At 44.0% G+C, this 27,940-nt stretch overlaps 1 protein-coding gene across 3 annotated transcripts in view; it reads right to left on the minus strand.

The window, feature by feature from the left end:
• Positions 1 to 2,400: 2,400 nt before the first annotated feature.
• Positions 2,401 to 27,940, minus strand: part of KHDRBS1 (KH RNA binding domain containing, signal transduction associated 1) — a 33,418-nt gene continuing 7,878 nt past the window's right edge. Inside the window, exons 2-12 of one of the 3 annotated variants that reach the window (XR_005009594.1) lie at positions 27,629 to 27,753; positions 26,203 to 26,319; positions 23,998 to 24,144; positions 22,072 to 22,205; positions 21,818 to 21,880; positions 20,705 to 20,906; positions 20,335 to 20,402; positions 19,925 to 19,983; positions 16,944 to 17,135; positions 13,993 to 14,057; positions 2,401 to 2,776 (exon numbers count right to left, since the gene is read on the minus strand). Coding sequence is in view for 2 of the 3 variants with exons in the window: in XM_036745663.1 (XP_036601558.1) it covers positions 17,038 to 17,135; positions 19,925 to 19,983; positions 20,335 to 20,402; positions 20,705 to 20,906; positions 21,818 to 21,880; positions 22,072 to 22,205; positions 23,998 to 24,144; positions 26,203 to 26,319; positions 27,629 to 27,753 (1,013 nt within the window). In the remaining variant the exon portion in view is untranslated. Of the gene's footprint in view, positions 2,777 to 13,992; positions 14,058 to 15,798; positions 17,136 to 19,924; positions 19,984 to 20,334; positions 20,403 to 20,704; positions 20,907 to 21,817; positions 21,881 to 22,071; positions 22,206 to 23,997; positions 24,145 to 26,202; positions 26,320 to 27,628; positions 27,754 to 27,940 lie in introns of those variants that run through there. The other 2 variants (XM_036745663.1, XM_036745664.1) reach the window with 2 other exon arrangements.

Consider the following 27,940-nt stretch of genomic DNA (forward strand, 5'->3'; position numbering starts at 1 on the left):
AGATCCCTCTGAAACCAAATTCCCACCTGCTAAGGGAGCTGGCACCGGCCCTGGGGCCTCTTCTAGTAAGAGGAGCTTTGCCCAGTATATAACAGAGAGAGGGAGCTAGGAATAAATGGCTCAGCCAGCCTCCAGGGCTGGCCCAAGGAGCAGGGCTGGGAGGAGCCATATGGATGTCCTTTAACAGGGAATTCATTCTAGAATGTCACTTAACAAAACCATTAAATCCATGGCTGGGGAAAAGGCAGTAGTACAAGCCCCTCATAGGTTCATGAGTTCAAGGGTCCCTTAGAGATCATGACACCATTTCATTTTACCTGGGAGGCGCAAAAGTCAAGTGATTTGCCCAAGGTCAAACATTTTCAGAACTAGGATTCAAACCCAAGTCTTCTAACTTCCCAAATCCAATGTTACCAGACCCTAATCATCCCATCAGGCCCTCCTTTCACAGCTGTAAGGGGCTCCCGAACCTTAGGTATGCCTCCTCCATGAATTCAGTCTGCCTTTATTCCTTCAATGAAGGTGATCACTGTCTCCGATTTCTAAAAATGTCTTATTTTAAAATTATACCTTTTCTATGACGCTTAATTCTACGTTTCTCACAGTAGAAACTTTTGAGAACAGGGACTGTGTCTTTGAATCCCTCTCCCCAATAGAGAGCACAGGGGCCTTGCCCTTAGTGGCTAACTTCCATTTTTATACTGTCTTTAAAGTTTATAGTGCTACTACTACTACATCATGCTGCTTTCTATTACAGTGAATTTTCTATTTCTCAGTGAAGTTGAAAGAGGGCTGAATTGGGGGTCTGGGACCTAGGTTTCTAATCCCTGTAGGCTAGTTACTCGGGCAGGTCCTGAACCACTCTGGGATTATAGGATTACCAATTTGGCCTCAGGGCATCTAGTCCTACCCTCTCCATTTAGGAGGAAACCAGAGGCCCAGGTATTATGTCACTTACCCAAGGTCATACAGAGAGTAGGTAGCAAAATGGGGTGGTTTTTTTAGTCACCATCAAATATGGATAGGGGTGAGGGATAAATTAGATCATCCTCCCTTCTCCCAGGCACCACCCAGCTTTCCATCCCATTCTTTAGATCTCCAGGGTAACAAATTAGATGACTGGACTCCCCTGCAGCTTACCCTACAGAGACAGGCTTCTTTCCAATCCCACTTAACAAACAAGGCTACTCCGGCAGCCCTATGTGTATACACATACCACTGTCTCTCCTTTCCCCTGGGCAAGCTTCTGCTGTAATATGCTACGTCCGAAAGTGCTGTTAGGTGGTGTCAGGAGGACCTGAGTTCAAATCTGGGCTCAGACATTAGACTCATACTAGCTCTGTGACCCTGGATAAGTCACTTAACCCCAATTGCCTCAGGAAAAAAAAAAGCCCTCCTGGGACAAGGAAAGTGAATAGGAAAACCCAAAAGGCTCATGGTAGAATGGTGGTGATATTTGGAAACATGCGACCTGGGTTCAAATCAATCCTCTGATACTTATTTGTGGGATGCTGGGTAAGTTACTGGGCTTTGGTTTCCCTATCTGTAAAATGAGTGGATTGAACTAGCTCTCTGAAACCAAAGGACTACGGATCTGGACCTTGAAAGAACCTTGGAGACAACCTGGAAAGACTTACATGAACTGATGCTGAACCAGGAGAACACTGTACACAGTGATAGCCCCATTGTGTGATGACTGACTTTGATAGACTTAGTCCTTCTCAGCAATTCAAGGACCTAAAATTTTTCCAAAGGTCTCATGATGGAAATGTCCATCCACATGCAGAGAAAGAACTACAGAGTTGGAATGCAGAGCGAAGCAGACTCTTCTCTCTTTTGTTTTGTTTTCTCTCCCATTCGTTATAATTCTTCAATGCGGTATGACTACATGACTAATGTGAAAATGTGTTTAATAGGAATGTATGTGTACAGCCCATATTGGATTGCATACTACCTTGGGGAGGGGGAGAAAATTTTAAAACTTATAGAAGTGAATGTTCAAAACTGAAAATAAATAAATGACAATTTATTTATTTCTTTATTTTTTGGAAAGGACCTCAGAGGCCACCTAGTCCAAACCCTCTTTTTATAGATTAGGAAACCAAGGCTCAAGGAAAGTGACTTGCCCAAGGTCACAAGGTTAGTAGTTTCTAAGTCCCTCCCAACTCTTACCATTTAAGCCAAGCAAACCCAGCTCAAAGCCTCTTTCTGTGAAGCCCAAAGGAAAGCAGCGCAGGATGCTGGTCACCCCCTTGGCAAGGACTAGAGGCTGGATGAGGATGGATCACCCCCAATGTACCACCCCATTTTACAGATAAGTAGCCTCAAGCTCAGTAAAGGCATGAATACTAGATTTGGAGATGTAAGGAGAGGATGGAGAAGAGACACAGTGCAGGACCAGTAAGGTTTATTCACATTTGGAAGCCTCAGAGGCAGCACTGATTACATTAGGTTGGCACGTACCCCATCCCCACTGGGATGGCTCATTATCTCTACTCCTGGAAGCTTTTTGGGGAAAAATGCTCCCATGCAATGGGTCCTCAACACTGTCCGGCCTAAGCCCTAAAGACTCCAGGGGTGATCTGACCGAAGTCTAGAAGGGGATACAGGCTGGGAGGGGATCCACGCTCAAGCATCTCAGGTGCCACCACCTGAAGTTTTGCTCCCCTCTCCTCAGTCCGATTCAGCTGGGCCTGGCAGGTGAGAGGGAGGGATGCTGTCCATCTGGCCATGCAGCAGCACCAGGAGTTCTCCCCAAGAAGTGACTTTCTGCTCTCTGCCAACACACAAGACAAAAAATCAGTAAGAACAGCTGTTTCCCCCATGTCAGCTCAGAAGGTAACAGAAGCCACTCTTTTCAGAGTCCAGAGCCAGGATTCACAAATACTAGGATCCAGGTGACCATAGCGTAATTGGCTCTCCTACTTAAAATTATGTTCTGTGCTAATAAATGGTCCCATTTCTGCAGCACCTCTTACACAGTATTCTCTTTACAGCAATCTTACAGAATACACATATCACCACCTCCAATTGAGCTGAATACAAGGGACTGGATCTCCCAGCATTTTTCCCTCCCTTCTATATACTCTCTGATCCAGGGATGTTGGCTTCCTTCTCCCAATTCCAGGCATTTTTATTGTTCAGCCATCCCTGAAACACTCTCCCTCCTCATCTTTCCCTCAAATGTCAATCCCTCACAGGCCCCCTCAATGTAGGGCCTTCCCTCTGAGGTTATCTCCCATTGATCCAGTATACATCTTGTTTGTACATGGCTGTTCATATGTAGTCCCCTCATTAATTAGACTGTGAACTCTTTGAGGACAGGGACTCCCTTAGCCTTTTTTGTTCTAACCCCAGTATTTTGTGTGGCACATAGTAGGTGCTTAATAAATTACTGTTTACTTGAGGACCCAATGGTGACTACTGATTGAAAAGTCCTTGTATCAGATGTGTCAATCTATTTGAGTAGGGGTGGGGGTGGCAACACAGACAGGAAAAAGGAGAGGTCAAGAGCTTGTAAGGGAGAGATTTCCCACTAGACTTTCTGGACACCTGCCCTTTCTATCACCCCCAATGTAACACCCCATTTTACAGATAAGTAGCCTCAAGGCCAGGAAAGGCATGAGTACTACATTTGGACATGTAAGATTTAGCTCTGCTATTTATTACCTGTGGCTTTAAGCATCGATTTTTCCATTTGTAAAATGCAGGACTAGTTGACCTTGGTCTAAGAACCAAGGGAAAAATCAAGCCCTGAGCCTGAGGAATATTGATTTGTCCCGAGTCTCATGGACAGCAAATTTTCCAGCTAGGACTCTAGTTTTTCCATTCCACCATACTGCCTGTATCATTCTTGAAACTCAAGTCAAAACTCCAAAGGATTTATGTGGAAAAATGCTATCCATCCCAGAGAGAGAACTGATGGTGTCTGAATAAACACTGAAGCATACTTTTTTACTTCATTTTTCTTGAGTCTTTTTTTTGGGGGGGGGAGTGGTGGTGATGTCTCCTTTCACAACATGACTATTATGGAAATGTTTTGTATGACTACACTTGTATAACCTATATAGAATTGAACCTCTATCGAATTGCTTGCCTTCTCAATGAGGGGTAATGGGGAAGGAGGAAGGGAGAGAATTTGGAACTCAAAAGTTTTAAGAAGGAATGTTAAAAATTGTTTTTGCATGTAACTGGGGAAAAATAAAAAAAATTAAATAAAAAAGACAAAAATAAAATAAAGATTAAAAAAAAAAGAAACTCAAGTCAACATTGGAGCCCTAATTTCCACTAGAAGGGGAAGCAGCTTAGGTGACAGTGGATAGAGGGCTAAACCCAGAGTCAGGAAGACCCAAGTTCAAATCCTGCCTCAGACTTAAGCCATGTGACCCTGGCCAAGGCACTTTAACCTCTGCCTCAGTTTCTTCAACTGTAAAATGGGGGAGAATAACAGCACTCGCCTCCTAGGACTGTTAGGTCTGTGATGCTTCCTGTGCTCTGGCAGGTTATCTCTATCTCCTCCAGGCTCACCCTCCACAAGAAGCTTTGCCTGATTCACCCAGTTTTTAAGAGTTGTCTTCCTCAATTGTGCTTGCATTTATGAGTATGTTTTTATTTCCCAGAGAACAAAAGCCCCTAAGGAGATGATTTCAGTCTGTCTTTGCACCCCCAGTATCTTGTATTGCTTAATTAGTGATTAGTGAATTAAGGCTCATTGAGAGCTGAAGTATTGTCCAAATCCGAGAACATTTTAATCCAAGATAATGACAAGCAGGTGTGCATCCTAGAGGATGATAAAACCACACCATACATAGATGGGGAGTAGGAACTGGATAGGGTGGGGAGAAAGGGGTACTTAGTTTGAAGAATACATAGGTACATACGGCCACAACGGTTTCCAGTATCTGAAGGGATATTACAGAGAAAACAAGACTGGTTCTCTTTGACCCCTGTGTATAGAACTAGGAGTAACAGTTGTAAACATTATAGCCTAACAAGACAATTAGCATCGACCAACCATGAAATAGGCTACCCTGCTAGGTAGTGAGTGCCTTGTCATGGGACATGTTTATCCAGGGACCCTCTGTTAAGAATATGGTACAGGGGGATTGATTTCTGACTGGAAAATGAGACTGGGCTATTTCAAAGGAGCTCTCTAAAACCCTTTCGATTTTTGACACTGCAGGGTTTCCTGGGCCATCAGACTGTGAGCATGAGTGTGGATGGGGGAAAGCCGGTGGCCTGGTCAGTCACTATCCACCCCCCAGCAAGAACAAAACAAAAACAACTCTTAAAAATCAAAGGCAAGAAATTTCTCTTTCTGCAAACAGGAAGACGGAGGATTACATGCTCTGCTATCCCTGACCCCTCTGCCAACAGATCATCAGTGAGTGCTTGAAACTACAGTCTACCACAGGCAGGTGAAATGCCTGGATGATGGTGCAGAGCCGACATGGACATTTCTGATTAGTTATCAAGCCCTGGAAGGAGGCTCACTTAGGGAGAAGTTTAATAAGATCCAGTAGGGCCCAATTAACCTGAACTTTGCAGCCAGCTTTTCCCCCTTCCTGGTCTGCATGATGCCAATATGCCCAGAACAATGTGAAATGCTTCAAGCTCAGAGTCACTATTCTTGGGATTATCTTCTCCTCAGGCTCCACACACCCCTTCTCCCCATTACTCTTTTTCAAAAGCAAGAGATCCCTAGCGTCCACAAAGCTATGACAGCTGGAGACGGCCTGAGACAGCTGAAAGCCTACAGCTGCTCTTTAACAGAAGCAAAACTGAACTAACTTTTCTGAGTCTGAGAAAGAGAAAATTCCCCAGTGACAAGTCAGACACTTGGACACTCCAGAGAAGAACAGGGCAAAAAGTATGCATTAAACGCAGCTCAAGACAGCTTAGAATCAGATTCTGTGAAGAGAAACCAGGCCCTGGTGCAATGAAAACATTTATAGGGGAATCTGCCTCCTTTACATGAACACACATTTAAGGTCTTAGGGACACTAACTAAATGGATGACACCCTCAAACTGCAGATCTGAACCTGGGAAGCTGCCTCCTGATAAAGGGGAGTGACATTCAAACATAACTACGTGGGAGAATAAAAAGGATTGTATTCAATTAACCACTGCCCTGACTGGACATCAGAAGGAAAAAAAATGGCCTTTTTAATGAGAGCGCGATCTGGCATCAGCATATTTACCAGATACCTAATTCATTCTCTTCTGGGATGCCTGCGCTTTACTGAAGCCATTGGGTTTGGAAAGCCCTGAACTCTCAGTTTGGCTTTGAAAGAACTGGCCTCTAGATGGGTAATGGAGAGCATGGGGGAGCAGCAATAAAAACTCCAATCTGACCCACTTGTCAGCTGCTGAAGACAAGCTGCTCCGTGTGAGTGCAAGGCCTTTAAATATTCATTACCTTCCTGGTAGCCTGACACACAGGCTGTTAATTTGGCGAGGAGCAGGGGGAAGAAGAGGGTAGGAACACACGCAAGAGAAAGGAGGGGTCAAGAGTTTGTAGGCAGACATTTCCCACTGCGAGACTGAGACTGCCTTTGGAGAGAAGGCCAGGCTTGTAATCGTTCCATGGAAAACAAGAGGCAAGGCCTTTTATTGGGGCAGATGACTGTATGTGGCCCACAGATGGGAGTGTGCCTAAATTCTAAGGAGACCTAAGTGAGACAGTAATCCCTGATAACAGCCCCCTCAGCAGCCTGGAGCAAGAAGGGCATGTTAGGCTGGGAGAAGAGAGCATAAGGCAGACCCAAAGGCTCTGTGCTCTTCCAGATAGAGGAAGAAATCTCCCAATATTTTCAAAATGCTAGAGATACATAGAAAGCCTCACCCTTGGGCAAAAAGGAGTTTGTGTGTGGGGGGAAGAAAATCTGAACTGTTCTAAGTACAGATAGGGGCAGGATGGCTAAATGGCAATCACTGTGAAAAAAAAATAGTGGTCTTAGTAGATTTCGAGCTGAATCAATCAATCGGTATCTTTAATTATACTAGGCAAGGTGGGGGAGGGGGTGAGATATAAATACCAAGAACCCCAAAGTAATGTTTAATTATCAATAATAAGAGCTATTTTATGCAGAAATCAAGTGGTTAAATGCTTGTTTTTACAGGGAAGGCTTTGTGTAGAAGACAGGTCCAGGAGCATCATCTTAAGGGAGGAGAGGGACTGTGAGGTGGAGGTCAGATGTCCATTAAGGCTGGGGCCAGGGTGGACAGGGCCTCAACAACTAGACAGAGAAGTTTATCGTTTATCCCAGAAGTGGCCTAGGCCAGTCACATGGCCAGATCTGAACTGAAAGAAAACTGCTCTGTATCAGTGCGTGGGATGGACTAGAGGCAGAGGGGGGAAGGGAGATCTGCTAGGAGGGTGCTGAGCGGGGGCTGAGAGCTTTGTGAGTGGACAGAAGTGCAAAGACTGGTAACTGACTGGATATATGAGGTGAGGGAGAACAAGGAGCAAGGGAAAAATGCTAAAATTACTAACTGGAGACCCTGGAAGGAGAGTGCCTTTGACAAACAGGAGAAGAGGGAAAAGGGAAAGCTTGGGGAAGAGACAGTGAGTTCAGTTTTAGCGATGATGAGCCAGCAAAGGAGACCAAGCAGCACTTAAGACAAGCAGGAGAAGTGGAAGAAGGGAATGTTACCCATACCTGGAGACAGAGAGAGCACCCAGAAGGGGATGGTGGGGCTCATCGATGCCAAAAGCAGGTTATAAAGGATTAGCACTGAGGAAGGACGATCTGATTTGCTAATTGAAAGACTTGTTGGTCACTTTGGGGAGAGTAGTTGCAGCTGTGTGATGACGGGAATGAATTAAAAGGGCATCTAAGAATCTAAGAGCTCTTCCTTCAGCTGCATTAATTAACAAGAGCAAGTCAGCATTCCTGTTTGCTAAGTTCTGGCCACTACATTTATGAAGGACAAATAAGCAAATCCATCTGTGCAACCACAGCAGGGAACCAGAAGAGACACCCGAAGAGGACTGGCTGAAAGCAGCAGCCTGATTTAACTGGGAGAAGAGACCGTTTAGGAGGAGGCCATGACAAAACCCTCAGGTTTCCTGTCCTGTGGACAAAGGCTGTTCTCTGTGGGATCTAAAGGACAGGCAGAAGCAATGAATTAACATTAGAGAGAGGTACTTTGCGGGGATAGGAAGAAAACCTTCCTAGCAACCAAAAGGATCCAAAGACTGGTGAGGGCTACCTGAAGACTGGCAAGGGCCTTATCTTCCAACAGAGATGAGGTGACCAACTGTCAGGGTCAACATAAGAAGCTCCAGCAATGTAGACACCAAGTCAGAGAGAAGCCAAAGAATAGAACCTGTCGCATCATGAACATAAATATTACACATAACCAGTCCAAGGATAATCCTCATGACCCTGTTTCAAGTTATGGATGATTTTGTGGTTAAATTTAATCTCCTCCCATACCTAGCTCAGGGCTCTGAAACGAAGTTTATTGATTTGGTTGTGAACAACTGGAATTCCTACTCAAGGCTGGAATTGGACTAGATGACCTCGGAGTTCCTTCTGACTAGAAGATCCTGAGGCTGGAAGGAGAAGACAGTTCTGAATTAACAATCTTCTGGTAATTTCTTATGCTACACCTAGCTGAAGAAACCCTAGTCCCCAGGGTCTTTGGGAATGCCTCATGCTGGGATCGGGGTTGAATCCTGAGCCCTGCTGGTTACTGGTTGAACTTAGGAAGCTTCTACCCTTTTGTGAGCCTCAGATCCTAAACTACAAAATTAGAAGGTTGGACTACATTCCTTCCAGCTCTTACCAACCAACAAGAAGACCAGTGATCGGCTATGCTCCCCAACTCCTAACAGAAGGTGATGGACTTATGATGTAGAAAGAGGTATGTTATTTTTGGACACAGCCAATGTGGGAATTTCTTTTGATGAAGGTTTTTTTCTTTTTCAAGGTGAGGAGAGAAAACGAATGCATGTGAATTAAAAACGAAACTAAAACAATCTAAGCAAAACCTTAGTCTATATATGTGAAAATGGGGTGGAAATGCTTATGTGGCCTCCTGTTTCCTACAAGGACTTGGTATTTGGAAATGCCAGATAACCTCTGAGGTAGAGAATTCCAGAGCAGGCAGGGAGGTACGGTTCAACAGCAACCACAGTTCGCATTTACAGAGCACTTCAAGGTTTGCAAAGCACTTCACATGTTACATTGGATCTTCACCAAACGTGCTATTATTATTCACATTTCCCAGATGGATAAATGATGGCAGAGGGGAGTTAGGTGCCCTGTCCAGGGTCACACACGTCTGAGGCTTTACTCAAAGTCTCACTCTCTATTTGTTTTGCCCCCCAGCTAGCTGACTAGTGTTGTACAGAGTAGACACACACAGACACACAGAAGCCAGAACTGAGATCAGGAACACCACCATCTCTTTCCCATGTTAGAGGCTGTAGCTCCCCGAAGCAGCCAGAAGGAACAGTCCTGATCTTATGGAAAAAAAGCTAGGTTTGAAATCAAAACCTGAATTTCGTCTCAACTCTACTTCTTAGCTTCTGTAAAATGAAGAATCCCAACCCTAGCAGGACCTACCCTGCCTCCTCAAGAGGTTCACTTTAGCTTAGCACTGATCATCTAGCTGGGCTCCAGAGCCAGACGTGGCAGGAATGTGAAGGACAGCACTCCTTCCTCCCTCCCTCCCAGGAGCATCCAACACCTCAGCTGCACTGCTAGAGAGTTGCAGTGAGCCACTGAAGATTCCTTCCAAAGTCACCCTGAAATCAGGGAAAACAAAAAGGTCTGTGCCCCTTCCCCCATCCAGGCTGTTTATAATCTCATCTCTAAGACCTTCCGCTCACAGGCCACAGGCAGTTTGGCCTGTCGCTAAGGGTTTCACTCCCCACAACCCAGTTCCTAGTGACTTAAAAGTAACCTAGCCAATGAGGAGCTCCCAGGTAATGTTGTACTTAAATTGAAGCCCACCATTAATCCCCTTTATATTCTTGTCTTTTTCTCTGCCCTATACCCTGAAATGGCTTGAAACAGCTTAAGGCATAATTCTGGGTGTTACCCAAGCCTAGTCCCCTGACCCCCCCCCTTTCCTTAGATTTAGCATTCTGTATATTCTCTCTATATCAGCATTATGTGCAAGTATCAGTTGTTAGGGTAAGGTACGGGTTTATTTTGGGAGGAGCCCCCTGGTTACCAAGTAGCCCCACACCCTGGGTTATGGTGCAGCTATTCTGCTGACCAAGCCAGGTTCCCCCGCCCCCCACCCCACTCAGACCAAAGATCAAGTAGGGGTTACTTTCTGGGGAATTCCACCTTGTACCATCCACCCATTCTAAGAAATGGACCACCCTGTGTCACCGGACAGTCATGCTCCCAAGGGCCACCCATTCTAGGAAGCAGACCACCCTGAGTCACAGGATGGTTGCACCCCTGACCCTGAGTCACAGGATGGTCGCACCCCTGAATCTAACCATATTCCCAAATTAGCTCTAAACTGATAAGCCCAACCAATGGCTGATCTTTGCTTCTGTAAGTCACTGCTTCTGCTAGCGACCCTCCCTAACTGTGTCATTGTGGTTTTTGCCTTTATAACCCTGTAAGTCCCTCAATTCAGGACTACCTGATTTCAGTATATACTCCAGGTAGTCGAGTGCTTGGCCAATAAATCTACACCTTAAATTTACCTTGAACCCAGGTCTCGTCTCGCTGTTATTTTCTGCACAACAGTAACAGCTGTCTGGGTGTACACAGGCCAAGATGGAAAACCTGGCATTCAGATTTCCTGAGTGACAGCTGGCTCACACACAGCCAGAGAGAGAGGGACAAGGTTATTCAGGGCAAGCTTAAGACTATGACTATTAGAACATAAAGCCATCATGCTGTGGTGGAATGAAGCACTGGGTTTGAAGGAAAAGCCTTGTGAGGTGGGAGACGACTCAGTGATCCCCAAGGCCAACAGTGGAGCCCGGAGAATAGAAATTGGAAGGGCCAGAGGCTAAAACTGGAGCAGGGAAGGGCCCTGTTCACTGCTCTCTTACATTCTTTCATTCATTTCCAATCAGTTCCCTGTGGTTCATTTATTTCTGTGCACAGGCCCCTCGCACATATACATACATCCAGCCCTAATCTCTTTTGCACACCAATCCTGAATGACTGGACATTTCTACCTGGGTATCTTGTGGGCAGAATTTATGACTTTTTCTCCTCAAACCCTGAGTTCCTTCAATACTCTCTGAAGCCATCACTATCCTCAAAAGTCACACAAGCTCAGAATCTGGAGGTCATCCTGTCATTTACTGTCTCTCACTCCTTATATCCAATCAAATTGACAAGTCTTATCAATTCTGCCTCCACAACATCCCTCAGCTCGCCCCACTCCCTTCAAGCCCTGCCCACCATTTTCCTATCATGTCATTCCTGGTACCATACCTGCCCTACAGCCATGTTGTCCTAATCCCCAACCAAGCTTCTGCTTGGACTTCTTCCTGTCCCAAACCAGTCATCACACCACTTCCCTTGACCCTAGCCCCACTGGCCTACTCAACTGTGGCACTTGAGCCCATCCCCCCATGCCATGACTCCACCCCCTCTTCACTTCAGCTGCTTAGAATCTGTAAACTCTCTCAGAGGATCAGCTTAGGTGACCCTCCTCTCAGTGAAGTCAGGCCCCCAAATTGTCTTTGGCTTGCTACCTGTTTACCTGTTTTTGCCCTGAACAGACTGAGTGACTTGAGTGCAGGGACTGTGTCTGGTTTGTGACTAGCAGCGCTGGATTAAGAGAAGGAAAAAGATCCTATCCAAAACAGGCAGTACTCTAGAGGTCCACCAGCTCCAGAACTGACCATGGGAGCCTCTAAGAGCAGCAGCCATCTTCCCCACCTGGCCTAGGAGTGGCCTGTCTGTCCTTAAGAAGGATGAGGGACTTGAGGATCATGGGGATACACCTTGAGCTCTGAAAGTGAGCCAAAAAAGGGGGTTCTAGCAGTCTGCTGGAGCTCTGGCCAGAGCATCTGCTCAGGGGATTTAGTGTTAAGACCAACTCTGCAATATGTTAGATCTGTAAAACGTTAAACCAGGCATTTCTCTTCTGTAGGCCTCAATTTCCTTATCTATAAAATGGAAAATAGACTAGATAATCTTAAGGTTTCTCATCATTCTGCAGCTTCCTGAATTCAAAATGCTGGCTGGATCTTGCTACTAAATGTTACCCCATAAATAAAGATGGACTTCAAGTGAAATTCAGCCTTGAATCTTAAAAGACTCTAAAACTGGCCTTTTCTCAGAATCCCAAGGTTATTGACTGAATACATACATAGTAGATATGGAGACAGAAGTGAACCAGGCCTTTCTCCAGAGAATTTCCCCAAGGCTTTGCAGAAGATGGCACATTTTAGTTTACCCAACTCTGGCTCTGAGGCAAGCCTACTAATACCTCTAAGGTACAAGAAAGGGAACCTAAAATGCATATTCAAGTGCCAAAGGCTACTTGGCAAAACCTAAGGAAAAGTCCTGCTCTAGCCTCCAAAGCAGAGGGGAATCCATCTGGTTTCTTCCCAATGCCCTAAAGATAACAGCCGGAGCCCGCTCCTTGGCAAAGCTGCCTGGTGGTTTTCGCTGCCTGGACTCCCTCCACTTCTCTGGCTAACTCATCTCCAGACTGGTACTTCTGACAATAAGGGTAAGACAACAAGTCTGGCACCTAGAGGTGCCCAACAATGCCCACTGACTTGCTGCTTCCAGTTGACTTTTGAGGCACTGAGGTTTACAAGACACTTTCTGCACAAGCCTGTGAAGTGGATGTTGTAACCAATGCATACACCCTTAGCAGAGGAAGAAACTGAGGTAACTTGCCCACAGGCACACTGCCCCTGCCCACGCCTCTGTTGGCTATCTCTATGACAGCAGGGAGTGAGGGCTCTAACCTCAGTTCAACTCAACAAGCACTAATATGCAAGGTGTCAACTGTTTCAGGCACTGGAGATACAGAAGTAAGACAGAAGCAGTCCCTGGCTCTTACGGTGGGGGTGGGTATTTATAATATCTAATATGTCAGCAGATAAATATAATTTGAAAAAGTAGAGGATGTGGGACATAGTAGAAAGGGCACTGGGTTCAAATCTAGGCTCTGCTCACTATACCTGTGTATACAAAGACAAAGACAAGACAAAAGGCTTTCAGTTTCCTGACCTGTAAAAAGAAAGTGATGGACCAGATGACTTCTGAGAGCCATTCTAGACCTAGAATGAACACAACTAGAGGGGGATCAGCAAAGAATTCCTACAGGAAGTGAACCTTGAAAAAAGCATTGGATTGAGTCTAAGAGGCAGATCTGAGGAAGGAAGGCAACCTAGGCGTGGAGTACATTCTTTGCAAAGACACAAAAAGACTGAGAAAGAAAGGGAGTCAAGTAAGTTTGGAAAAATAACTGGAGTCAGGCTCTAAAGGGCTTTAAATGTCAAGCTGGAAGAGAATGTTCTTTAACCTAGAGGCACTAGGGAGCCACTGAAGATTCTTGGGGAGGGGAATGACTCACTGTCCCTTAGGAAAATTATCTTGGCAGCGGTGTGGGGCACTCTGCCATAGGGTATCATCCATGCTGTGGGCTACCTTTCTTCCCTGACACCCTGAGCACTTCCCACAAAAGACTATTTCCAAACAAAGAGACCATTCCTATTTGGGGCTTTTTCCTATATTCTTCTCAGTGAAACAGAAACTTTTTCTTGTCATCCTTGCAGATTAAGAAACCTTACCTATTCCTGCTCACCAATTATGAGTACGTTCACCAGAACAAAGAGGAAACAAATGGATCTTCATAGGCATAGAAGAGCGGCGTTGTTGCCTGCTCTGATTAAACATCAAAAGTAAATTTAGGTAGAAGCTGACATACAGATCCCACTGTAAAAGGCTGGTTGACAGACATGCCCGCTCCCTCCCATCCCCAATTTTAAGTTTTGGACACAGGACCCCTTTCCCCAAAAGAAATTTAAGCAGACCTACCCCATTTGGGCATCCAAGCAGCCATTTATTCTATTCCAGGAAATTCTACAACAGTTTTCAAGCACCTGAAAATGGAGAAGACAGAGGTTAGTCCTTTTGACAGGGAGCCTGACTCAAAAACAAGAAAGAAAGATCCTGCATGCAGTTTACACATTACAGGAGAGAAACATGCAATTTAAGACTGAATTTTAAATAACATTTCACTGTGAATATAAATACTGGGATCTATAGGGGAGATTGGGGGGTGGGGGATGTCATCCTTTTACATTTTAAAATAACTAGGCAGAAATCTTTGCTTTGGGGGCAGTAGCATAGTTGGTCTAATCTATGATCATTGTCATTTTTACACTGTCATTTAATATGTCAGACTGTGCCCAGATGATGTTACAGTTCATTTGCAATGGGCAGGATTATTAAGAGTTATGGCTAATTTATACGGCAGCATAGGGTTTTTTACAGCTACTTTTAAACAGGTTTTGCAAATTTTTTAACATTGAAATTAACAGCTAAAGAATTGTTTATGCAAGTTGTCGTCACAGGTTATGTAAAAAGAGAAATATGTGCTATTAAAATCAGACATTTAGGTTACCTTTGTTTTTTTGCGATGCATGTTAGCTTTACACATCCTGATTCTCTTGCGATAATTTTCCTTTAAAAAGGGGGGTATAGAGTGATCTCTTTTCATCAAAACAAGACATATTGCCCTGAAAGCTGACTCCAAACCATGGTTGAAAATTCAGTTATTTACACTTTATCACAATCTATAAATACAAATTTTTTTGTTGGTGTGTTTTTAAAAGAAAAAAAATACCCCATCATGCACTGCTGCAAGCAGGTTGCCACTTAATACCAGAACGGGTTTTTCACCCCCGAGCAGTTTGGGTGGCTCCCTGGGGTGGTAGAGAGGGGCACATATTAAAAACCTTGAAGGTCACGAAGTAAGAATACAACTGACCATCTGGGCACCAGTCAATTGTAACAGGCAAGATACTCTTTAGAAGGGCTTCAGAGATAGCTTGTAATGCCAGATCAAAGATAAAGACATTATCTTTGTTCCCCAGGGGCTTGGGAGGAAACCCCTTAGATTTCTTTTAATACCTGTGTTCTCTACGGACATCTCTGAAGGCAGCTTCAGGGCAGACAATTTCCAGTTTAGAGAAGCAGATTTTATTTAGAACTAGGAGGGAGTTTAGAAATTCATCTAGTCCACTCCTTTAGAGTTGGAGACTGAGGCCCCAAAATGGAGAGTGACTTGCCCAAGGTCACACAGGCAGTGAGTGGTAGACATGGGACTTCAACCCAGGTCTTCTGACTCCAAATCCAGAGTGTTTTTCACTGTCACATACTGTCTCCTCAGTTCTCAGCTAAATATTTGAAACTTGCATTCAGAGCCAGAGCCGTCTGGGCCCCTGCTGAAAACTAGCCTCATGGTACCTGGTTTTAAGCCCTGAGACCTGTCCAGAGAAACAACTCCAAAGTTTCCTTCTTATTTGGCTGTTCCTCCCCAAAAATCAGTTCTCTCTAGCAAAATTGGATCAAACTGCTGTTGGTTAACTTCCAGGGGGTGAAAAAGCTTTGGTTATCTTTTAAACTAAAACTTAACATCTTGAGATAGACTTTTTTTGGTTAAAAAAAAAAAAGAAACCCAAAAAACAAAAAAACAGAAACAAAAAACAGCCCACCCAACCATTTTAAAGAATGCTTTCAAATTTTAACAAGACCATTAACTTTAGAGTTAATTTAAGTTTATTTGAGAGAGAAAACTATTTTATTGTCCACAAAAAAATGACAATTCATCACATTTACTTTGATTAAAAAAGGACTAAACTTTATTGACAAACTGCTGTAGACATTTTGACATAAGTCTTAGCTACCTATTTAGGCAGACTTACACATGTAGCATTTAATCTTCAAGAACAAAATGGGAGGACAGTACAAATCCAATTAGGACTTTAGCCTATGTACAGAGTGGATTTTTTTTCCTTTTTTTTTCAGCTGCAGTGTCCCTTTTTATATAACTCTAGTGTTGAGACATACTTGAATGAATGCATCATTTGGGTTGGCTCTGTGTTGTCATCTTGTTTAAAACATGTACTTTTCCAGCCCCCAGCATCCCAAGGAGTATTGGTGGTTTTGCAGAAAGCAAACCTCAACCATACGAAATATTTTGCTTTCTGATTTCAAACACTGGATTTATTAGATGCAGTGATTTAAAATTTTTTGTTAGCTAAAAAAAGCTTTGCATCAAATGAAATTCAGTCTGTCAGTCTCCCTCCCACCCTACCCCATTTCAAAACCTACTCCCTAAGTATCTCTCAACACTGTATGTTTGGGGCTAGATTTCAAAACCCACATAGGAAAAAGTCAATTTTACAAACCTAATTTTTTTTGTTTTTTTTTTAATCAATTAACTTTAAAAAAAATACACCGACTATTTAATTCATGAGGATCTTTCATATTAAAAATTTAAACTTAAGATTCAACCGCCATACGCTTTTAAGGAAATGTATTTGACATCTGAGCTTACTTTTAAACGGTGGCACCTATTACCGTTAATATTATGGTTTTAAGTCTTAAAAACAGCCCTGAATTTTGAAATGTAGCCTAGTTTGGGAATCTGCAACTACAACTTTACGGGTTGCCTCAAACCAAACCTAAGAGAAGGTTAACAAAGCTTAACTTCAGAACCCTTAAGCAAGCAATGTCACTTTGGAAACTAACAGTTTTTTTTTTAACTCAACTTCTGTTTTTATTATAAAAGGTACAGTTGTGTTTATATTTAAACAACAAAGAAAGAAAAAGCATCTACACACTTTAAAAAATTAATTCGATAATCCTAAATCTATTTTAACTAATTTTAAAATACTACATACAGAAGCCAGAATGCAGGGTGAGGATGGAGGAAGGGGGGAGAAGAAGGGAATCACGAAGAAAAACATTTAGACAATTACTTGTCTGTTGTGGGTAAAGCAACAGGAATCCTGGGAGATACAAGAAATCAGTAACAACTTTGCTCATAACTGATAATTTTCCCTCATGTTTGTTTTAATAACGTCCATATGGGTGCTCTCTGTATGACCCCTTCACTGGCCTAGCTGGAGGGGCCTTCAGGGAGGGCCTTGTCCCATTCCAGTCGTCTTGACCTGTGGGAAGGAAAGCAAGAACAGCTCGTAAGCCACCTGCAAGGTAGCCTGCCACGCTTGGGTGGGAGAAGCTTACCTCATCCTGGGAACTCTGTACTACTTGTCAATATTTTAGCTTCTCCCACTCTCGTCCCAATGCCTCCGAAACCCTTTCCTAAGGAATCGAGGCAAGTTCTCATGTCGGGACAGTTTCCAGGAGGGTCCCATTCTTTACTCTCCTGGCTAGAAAAGCACAGAATGCTTATAGGCCACTGCATAAGCACCCACCTGTCTGCTGGCATAATCCTATCTTGCAAATAAGTATAGATATAAACAAATTCCAATAGTTACTTTGACTCTTTCGGAACTGGGTGTGGGGGGGTGGGGAAGTGCTAGGGGTATAACCTAAAAGGGGAACAATATCTCCACTCCAGACTGGAGCTAACAGATAACCATTAATCTGGGGAGGCATGCTCTCAGTGGACCTTGGCAGGCAGCCTCACTAAGGTGACTGATCCTCTCTCTCTTCCAGGTTAGAAGGTGGTAGCCTCTTCTTCCCACAAGCCAGGCTGGATAGCAGGAATCCATCTGTCCTCATTTCTACCCCCTCACTATATTTCTTTATTTTTCTCTAATTACATGTAAAAGCAATTTTTAAACATTTGTTGTTAAAAATCTGAGTTCCAAATTCTCTTCCTCCCCCCTCCCCCATTGACAAGGCAAGCAACTTGATGTATGTTATACATGTGTAGTCATGCAAAACACATCTCCATATTAGCCTCTGACTATGTTCCCTAAGGTCTTCCAGGGGGATGGCACTGACTGCTGGGATGGAGCAGAACAGGAGATCAGGCAGACAGCGTTTAAGCTTAATATTTTGGTTGGTCATCAGCACCTTCTCTCAGGCAGGAGCCAAGAGACCTTACTGCACCAGAAATGAAGGCCAAATTGTTTTCATTTACGCTAAAGGAAACTATGACAGGCAAGCACAGGCACCTAAGGAGATATCTGCTTCATGAAGTTTAAATCCCTGCTCACAATCGCATCCCTCAGCTAGCCAATGTTCAAACACATCTCACTCTCCCCACAAAGATCTCTACAGTCCCTCTGAATAGCAACAACTAGCAGCAGCAGCACAACACGGACTCCAAACACTCTGGTTGTGGCCTGCAAGGACCACAGCAAAACAATCTCTATTTCTAATTCTGTTTTTGTGAAAGCAGAGACCAGAGGAAATGACAGTGAATAAACAGATTGGCTGTGGTAGTATCACACAGGATCACAGCAGAGCTGCCTGGCCCTCCCCAGCCTGGCATAGCCTGTTATTATCCCATCCAGTAGAGAAAACAATTTAACTAAATAGAAATCCCTCTCTGCTGTTTCACCGATGGAGGGAAACACACAGAGGGCACAGACGTTGCCCTCCACCCCAGACACCCAACATTGCTGATGGGAAGCTGTCCAGCTTCACTTAGCTCTCACACTGGTAAACGTGGCTTTCCCCAAGCAAGCAGATGTTCAGCTTTTCCCATCACAAAATGTTGCCAGTCAGGGAAACTGACCCAAGAGTTAGGAAGGAAAAACAATGTGAACCTCCTTTTAATGTCTGAGGAAGAGGAGCTGATTTCTAAGCTCCGTGCTGAGGACTCCCTGAAATACTCTCAGATGGGCCAAAAATACTTTCTTCTATTTACCCCAGGATGGCCCTTTGCAATACTTTCACAACAGAAGTCACTACACAGCACTCCCTCTAAAGCATGTTAATTCTGAAACTTAATTGGGCAGTGAGGCCAATCTGGAAAAATGCCCATTCAGCCTAGGATGGGATTGGGGGGCGGGGAAATGGGGGGAAGGAGGTGGGAGAAGGCAATGCTTCCGCTAGCTCGGAGATAAAAAAGAGGGCTAGCAGCTTGCTACCATTACGGTAGAAAGAATGGCTCCCTAGGACCTCTGGTAGCCTTCACATATCACAGCCTCCTAGCATGTTAGCTAGAAAGGACTACTAACTATGCTAGCCCAACATCCCTCACTTACTGGGGCCCAGGGCAGGAAGCAATTTGCTCCAGGTCAAAGAAATAGGACTAGGATCCCAGGCTGGATTCCCCAGAGTTTTTCTACTTTTTTTTTTTTTAAAGCTGGAAAAAAAGCAGAAACTTTCTCCTTCCACAGTACCAAGCTGTCCTCTTCTGTTCCAAAATTCTATGAAATACATACCTGTTCATTTAGTAGGCTGCCTCTTGGCAAGCTTTCCCCATTACAGCTGGGCTCCCTGAATTAGGGTCCTATTTTTTCTTGACTATCCATTGATGTAAAACAGATGGAAGGTCTTGCTACTTGAAACAATGGTATCCCCATATAGCTAGGACAGCAAGGTTTCAGAAATCTAACCAATTGTGACCCCTAAGCCCTCTGTACCATCCTGTTAGCTGCTGCCTGTACATGCTGTAGCTGACATCTAGAAGAAGTCAGCAGACAGCTAAGGAGCCTTTTAGTTTATCCATCACAAACTTTCTGGCCAAGCCAGGCTAAAGTAGAAAGGACTACTGCAAAACAGTATCAGGTGCATTTGCCATCTCCTTTCCTTCCAATCCCAACAGACAGACTCTTAATGGATTATCTCTAGGATCTGGACGGATAACCTAGTGCTCATGCTCTATCTGGCTCCCAGGTTAAGCCCTCAGGACAGTCTGGTGGGCTCTCAATGCATCCCCGTGGAGCGTTAACCACCTGGCCTTCAAACCCCGGGGTCCAGCCAACAACAGCCAACACAGAGCAGGTGCCATTCAGCCCCCACTCTATCCAGGACATACCATAAGCTTCATAAGAATCTTGTGCCTCTCCGTGTCCATAGTCGTAATACTCGGAGTCCCTGTAAGATGAAGCCAAGCAATCAATAAGGCAGTAAGGGAACACTGGCACCTCAGACGCATTTCCCACAGGTGGATACTCATGGTCCTAGGCTAAAACAACTCTGAAGTTCTATTGAAATAACTATTTCACAACCATAATAAGAAAATGGTCACTAAACCTAATGACTCCTGTCACCTCCTACTACGGATAAGAAATACAGGCAACAATCAGAAGATACCACACATGCACCTCTGAGGTGAGCAATGAGGAAGTCAGGATGGCTTTTAGTTTCAGCACTCAAGAATGTTCCCAGGTGTTCAATTTCCTTTCCCTCTGAACCTGAGAAGCTCCTGGAGAATTACTCACTTACCCTTGGCCCTGGCTATAATAGCCTTCGTATCCTTCATAACTTTGCTCGGCATAGGTATCATCATATCCCTACAAGAGACACAAAAATCTAAAGTCAGACTGCAGTCAGCAAGGCAAGGTGTTTATCCTAAGGGGAATGGATAGGAAAAAGCCCAAGGAGAATATCAGCAATGAAGACCAAATGCGGACACCTGCTACTAGAGCTGGGCCAACTGTCGGCATCCCAAGGCTAACTGTCACTGAGCGGCTCCAAGGTCTGCCCGCACGATCCTTGCTCCCCAGCCCGAGCTGCTCTAGCTCTCCAGCATCTATGCCAACACTTAACTGGCCCTCCACTTATCTGGGAGGGACACATTGTTCAAGTTTCTTACATAGTCTTCGTAAGTCTCTGGTGCTGGGGGTGGAGGAAGAGGTATTCTCTGGATGCCTGTGGCTCGGGCTCTTGGAGTAGGGGCTCCCCTTACTGCTGGAGGGGGAGGCACCCCCCGGGCCACACTGGCACCTCTAGTGATGGCCCCTCTCACTGGAGCACCACGGACCAGGGCTCCCCGGGGAGGCCCAACACCACGGCCCCTGCAGAGAAGAAAGGAGAGTCAGTATCCCAGGATGGAGGCTCTATACAAGCATCCAAAATACATCACTTGGCTAGACGATGGCCCAGTTAGAACAGTCTCCATTTCATAAAGTGTGGCTTTTAATGGGGCCTTTTACAAAAGAGGCCACCCTAGTGCTCAAGCTTGTGTTTGCCAGTCCTGTATTTGGCCTTCTGCCATTGCCCTGAAATCTGACAGCTTCATTGGACTCAAAGCCCATTATGATGAACGGCTTTTTATTGAAGGAACATAGTGTAGACGTTTGCGCTCGAGGAAGGACCTGCATCAAAAAGACCCCACAGACTGTTAGGCAAGTGTCCTAACCTGAGCACATCTGGACCAAGTCTGAGGACAGACAAAAAGGCCTGCCACAAAGGCTGGGGCCTGTCAGAATTGCAGGGGCAACAGAGAACTTCAGATTCTTCCCACGAAGGTTCCTGTAGGATTAATGCCCGACCACCTGAATTCACCCCGCCTACCAGGTCCCCACTACTGCTCTACAGAAACAGAACCTCAACATGGGAAGGATCTTAGAGATCGCCTCGACTCATCTCCCACCCAGGACATTCCGGAATCCCTCTACAGCATCCCTGACAAGTGGCTGGCTTGCCTCAACTGAAACACTCCCAATAACAGGAAACTCATTTCCTCCTGAGGCAGTCCATTTCAGGATTGCAGAATTCTACTAAAAAGTTCTTCCTTACAATGTACTGAAGCCTGCCTCCCTGTGACATTCACACACTGGCCCTACACCTGCCCTCTGGAGCCACAAATGACAAGTCTGCTCCCTCTGACAGTGCTCATGTCCCCGCTAAAGCTTCTCTGTGCCTGAATCAACATCCCCAGTTCCTCCAACCATTCCTCATATGACAATGGTTTGAGTCCCCTCACCATCCTGGTCGCCCTCCTCTGGACACACTCCAGCTTTTCAATGTCCCTCTTAAAATGTGGCACCTAGAACCGGACACAATACTCCAGATGTGAACACAATACTCCAGATGCCCCAGACACCCAAAGGGCAGCCTGAGGAGTGCCACAAAAAGACAAGTTTGGTGCTGGCAGGACACCCCTAGTTAGCAGTAGCAGAGCTCACCTCCCACTTAAGGTTTTTCTCCCTAGTATTTATTTACCTTCTTAACAATTACCTGGGAACAGGTGGAGGTGGAGGAGCTGCTCCCCTTCCTCTTACTGGTACCCCACGCCCACGATTGGGCTCAGGAACACCATTCAGATAAGATAGTTCAAGAAACTGTTCCTGGCAGATATCATCCATCATATCCTAAAAAGAAGAAAAGGAGAGATAGGAGATTTTGAACTTCTGCTGAGAGATGTCAGAGGTCACAAGTCTTAAGGACTGGTAACATCTCTAAAATCCTACCTCAAAACATGACATCTGTCACTGACACCAATTCCCTACCAAAGTAAAAATGAATGCATGCTCTTTCCCCCAAAGGGCCCACAAACGTCAATAAAACTGGAAAGGTACTAATCTTCTACTCTACCCTTCCCCTCCAACACACTCATGTAGCTAGTGAGCTGCAGAGGCCAGACTAGCCTAGAATTTAGAACTGTTTATTCCCAGATACAGTGAAATGTTTCCAGAGGGAAAGATGCCCAAATGGCTCCCTCTTCTCCATGAGAGAACTGGCCCTGAGCCAGAAAAGCATTAAATGCTATTTGCCAATCCAAACTCCAAGCTGTCTTTTCACACATTTCTCCTGAACAGAACCATTCATTATTAGTGCTTCATGCATTTTTATACCTCCCAAGTGGATACTCCTTTAGGAATGTGAGCAGAATATTCTAGTAATGGCGGGGCAGGGGTGGAGGGGAGGGCAGAGAAAGCCTCTTTTTTTTTTTAAATGGGTAGGGGGACTGTCCCTTCTCTCCTACCCACCACACACAGGGGAATGAAGTCACCAGTGCCAGCCTGGGTGCTCAGATTCCTCCAGGCTGCCACCGTACCAAAAAGTGATCGATATTCCTCTACCAGGCAGGTCTCTCCAAAACCCAGTTATATAGTAAGTTTCTTAATTTATCTCTGCTGAAAAAGGGGCTGGAGAGAGATAACAGCAAGGAAACATGTATCCACTATCCATAGTTCTATCCAGCAACTGCAGCTGGATATATGGCCAACCCAAAATGTGTCAACAAATTATCTCATGCAAGTAACAGAGAAAAATCTTGTTGGGGAAAAAATACCAGTTTACATTTTTCTTACTTTAAACTGGACATTTCTTATTAAAATTACTAAAGAACACTCATTCATTCAAGGGATAATCTGGCTATCTGAGAACCTAGAGTGCTTTTAATTAAGGGTACTAATGGACTATAATTGTTGTTCTACCATGCTAAAATCCTCCAGTTCATCACCCTCCCCTTTCACCTTTCCTGAGTTTAATACTTTGTAGCTGGAAAGTCTAACCAATTTCCCAACCCTTTATTATACCTCTCAAGAACTAAAGAGGTCCTCTAGAGATCCACTCTCCTGTCTTCAGGCAGGAAAGGTGCCATTATTCCCATTTTATAGATGAGGTAACTGGAGAGATTAAGAGATTTGTCCAAGACAACACATCTTGTTAGTGGCAAAAAGGAAACTAGAACCTAAAGGAAATGATTTTTTCAGCAACAGCAGCAACACTATAAGCAGAGCCCAGATATTTTTGGCTTACTTCTTCAATGGACTCCATTTTAAAGTCAATGAGTATATCCCACATGAAATTTAGCAGGTTTTACTGGCCCTGCTACACCTTTCAATGGACTGCCAAAGGGCTACAATGACACAGACTTATGTAAAATCTGTAGTGCAGCATCAGTGACAAGCTTGGCTGAAATATGAGCCATTCTTTTCTACTACATTCTAGTGAAAGAGAAGGGATTTGGCCTGTCTGGTAAAGCCTGTCCTGGTGCAGGAGTCTCCCCCATAGGGGCAGAGAGCCATACCTGAAGCCCTTTCTCTTCCAGCAGGGCTCCTGTCCCAGGCTCTACATACTCAGCACCATGGCAGGCACCACAGCCCCTTCTGTTCTAAGGCCCTGTGCTCTCAGGGGCGGTTTAGGAGGGGGACTTACCGGCACAAGGAACTTCTTGACTTCTTCCATAGCATGAGCCATAAGGGCATAAGCCTCACAGGGGGGCCCAAAGACTTCAATGAACACATGCAGGTCCATGTTTAAGTGGGCATACTTAGGGTCTCCTCCTTTGCGTAGCTCTTCCTCCTGAGGGGATGGAAAGAGTGGTGCATATGTGTACACGCAGCATTTCTGCAACCTAAGAGTCATTTGTGCTCAGAAAAACTACAGGTTGATGTTTCAAGAATCTATTATTTCATCATTCCTTCCAACAAGGAAGAACAGAATACTTTGTTTATTTAAATGTCCTCATGAACTACTGTGGCCAAAAACATCTGTTAGCCAGCACCCAAACCCAGGTGCTAAGCCTCTCCCCTAATATAATCAGATTGTTCTCAAAGCACACAAAACTAGGTCCATACATGCAGCCTGTCTAACTTGGCAGGACCTCCAAAAGCAGAAGTTCTGCTGGCACAGACTTTAGGAACTTAGGGGTCACCTCCCTACAATGAGACACTGACGAAAAAAGATGAAAAGGAAGGAAATATTCAGAGAAAAAACCTGACAACATGAAGGAGAAACTAAAATCAACTTCCATGAGTAATTTCACACAGCGTCTTATGCCCCAAAATAGAGCAGTTAAACGGACTGAGCATTTATAGCTGGTGAGGTACCTATAGAGATTATCAGTCCAGTCATCATTTTTCAGACCAGCAAACTAAGGCCTGGTGGGGCAGAGGGGACGATCCTACTCACCATCCCATGGGCACTTAGTACTGGCAGCCAGATCTCCTGCTCCAAATTCAGTGCTCACTGCACTATGCCACATCTACCCCTAAGAGTGACCATGGCACTGTCATATACCTTGTTACTAATCATAGTGGTGGGACATTAAGAAAAACACAAGTTAAAGTCTTTGCAAGGAAAAAGAGCATCTGTTTTAATTCTAGCTGAGAACTAATCACTCCTAGTTCTGCCCCTGGAAATTTATGGGTCTTGAGCTACTTTTTTGTTTGGTTTTCTTTCTTTTTTAAGGGGATGAAGTATTAACAGGATTCTGAACTGGATGGGCTCTTGGAGATCATCTGGGACAATCTCCTTATTGCACAGAGGAGGGAACTGAGACTCCCTGAGAAGAGCCTTGCCCAAGATCACAGAGTAAAAAAAGAGTTGTGATTCCACCTCGAGTCTGATGCCTCCAAATCTAACCTTCTTCCTACTGTACCATTATGCCTTCTCCAGCATTAAGAAGTAGTTGTATTTGGGATAAATTAAAAGAAACATGTGAAGATATGTCTCATGTAATGCAGAGTCAAGTGAGCAGAACCAGGAGAACAACTTCTACGACGACTAATTACATCATAGTTAAGAAAAACAGCTTTGGATACATTAAAACCTCAGATCAATGCAACGACCTCAACAACCACAACTCCAGAGGACCAAGGATACAAAATATATTTTGCAACCTCTCGAAAAGAGGCACAAAATGTCATGACCAATAAGTGTATCTGTTCTGCAGGAAGGTGATAACTTAGGGCTTAGGGCTTGTTTTTGTTTTTTCTTGGGGGGGAAGTGGCAGGGAGAATTGAGAGGGAACTTGCTGTTGTCAAGTTCGAAATAACAAAAACAAAAAGAAATATGGAAATTAACATAGGAAAGAAGCAAGTCCATAATAGAACAAAGTTTCCCAATCCTTATAATGGAAGAGGTTCATTTCTTTCAAACACCAATCATACAGGGTGTCATTACAACTGGCCACCATTACCATATTCTCAATGATTTTTAAGCACACACAAGAAGAATAGATAAAAGACAGATAAAAGCACTGACTAGGCTGCTCTGCTAGCTCCTACTTTTTTGATTTTCAAGAAAGAGGTGACATTTCTCTTATTTCACAGCCTCTCTTGTGTTTTAACCTAAGTAAGCTTTGGCGCTTCTGCGGTGTTGCTGAGAAACTCTTTGCCATTCCAAGTCCTGTTTAGTAATGGAAAGAAGCAAAGTTAAAAAAGAAATAGTTCAAATGTTCCCGTGGTTTTCCAGAGCTGCCAATAAATGTGTAAACTCAGTCAACAAGAGCTTGTCCCCAACCCTTGAAGACAATACATTGTGCAGGAGAGCTCAGGATATTTACTCCCAAAGACACAAGTTTCCAAGCTATCCAAATAATTCTGCAACCCTTTTTTTCAGTCTACTGCTCTTATTTACCTTTGCTTTGTCTCTCATGGAACCTTTTCCCAATACTGATATTTTGGCCCCAGTTTCCTCTTGCAGTCTTTTGATCGTGTTCCCTTGAGGTCCTAGGATCTTTCCCACGAAATTAAACTGACAGGGAATGAAAAAATAATTAGATGCAATTGCTTACTGTCTCAATTTCATTTTTCACATGTTCTCAGACTAAGACAGGTTTGTGTCCCCACCAGTAACAGGGACCCACTTTAATCCCATCTTATTTCGATATTTCAAGGATTTCCATAAAAAATGGGAAAAAGACCTGCATGCACAAAAATATTTATAGCAGCATTTTTTTGTGGTGGCAAAGAACTGGAAACTGAGGGGATGCCCATCAACTGGAGAATGGCTGAACAAGTTGTGGTATATGAATGTGATGGAGTATTACTGTTCCTTAAGAAATGAGGAACAGGCAGGCAGACCTCAGAGCAACCTGGAAAGACTTACATGCAGAACCAGGAGAACATTGCACACAGTAACAGTAACATTGTGCGATGACTTTAATAGACTTAGCTCCTCAGTAATGAAAGGATCTAAGACAACTCCATAAGACTCATGATGGAAAATGCTATCTACATTCACAGAGTCTGAATGCAGACTGAAGCATACTATTTACTCTCTTTTTAAAAATTAATTTAAAAAAAAGACATTTCAAAGATCTCCCATAGCATGGCTGCCCTTCCTACAGTCTTCTTCCATTCTGTGGGGAAGGGGGGAACCCCTCGATGCCAGCCTCTCTAAAATCACCTTGTCCCATGGCACATTTGTCACTGGGCCACTGCATCAGTGACTTTCCCAGCTTGAGACGACCTTTCATTCCCCTAACAGTTTTTCAGAAGCTAAGGTCACTTCCATGTCACAATGAAGCATCAGATTAGAATTTCAGTAGTGGTATTCTACTTAAAGTTACATATTTGATGGAATTAGTAGCTAATAAAAGAATTATACTCAACCACAAACCATTACCCTACTTAAAAACTGCAATGTACTCTGCACAAACATGCTTTTGGTAGAAAATAAAGTAAAGCATTTTTGAAATGCCCTTTTCAGAAGAGTTAACTTGATTTTGCCATGGATTCAGGCTAATGTTTAGCTTATTTAAGCCTCAATAACTAATTTAGCCTTAATATAGGCAAGTTTTTGATGGTGAATAGTCTAGTTCAGCGTTAGTTTATTTTTACAGTTGGAACTCAAAGACAAAAAAGAAATAATTCCCTAGTAACAAAAAAAATGACACTAGTTCCCTTCTTCGCTATCTCAGAAATGCCAAGAAATGAAGTACCAAATATTGTAAGTTTTAATAAAACTACCTTAGTGCTGAAACAAGCTTCTTGACTATCATGAAACAATTCCCCCCCCAAATAATTACCCATTTAGTGACTGAGTGACGCCTCTGCCTTACCTTGGGATACTGTTTTACTGGTATCAGGACTCGTTCCTTCAGTTTCATGTTCCTGTGAGAAAATAAATCCAGGTAGTTCTCCTCATCATCTTTCTTTGATTCACCCTTCTGAATCTTCTCGATTTCTAAATAGAATAAACAGTCATTTTATTTTTGAAACGAAAATTCCCTCAGTCTCTTCAGAGCTATGACCTTGAATACTGTGTGAAGAGAATCAAGGAGCTGGAAGCAAAATGTTCTCAGGAAGAATCTTGTTGAAAGCACTTAGACCAACCGCTCAATCAGAAGTAGAGACAGTCCTGCTCAGTATCC

This window comes from Trichosurus vulpecula, chromosome 2, assembly GCF_011100635.1.
Source record: "Trichosurus vulpecula isolate mTriVul1 chromosome 2, mTriVul1.pri, whole genome shotgun sequence".
Lineage (NCBI taxonomy): Eukaryota > Metazoa > Chordata > Mammalia > Diprotodontia > Phalangeridae > Trichosurus > Trichosurus vulpecula.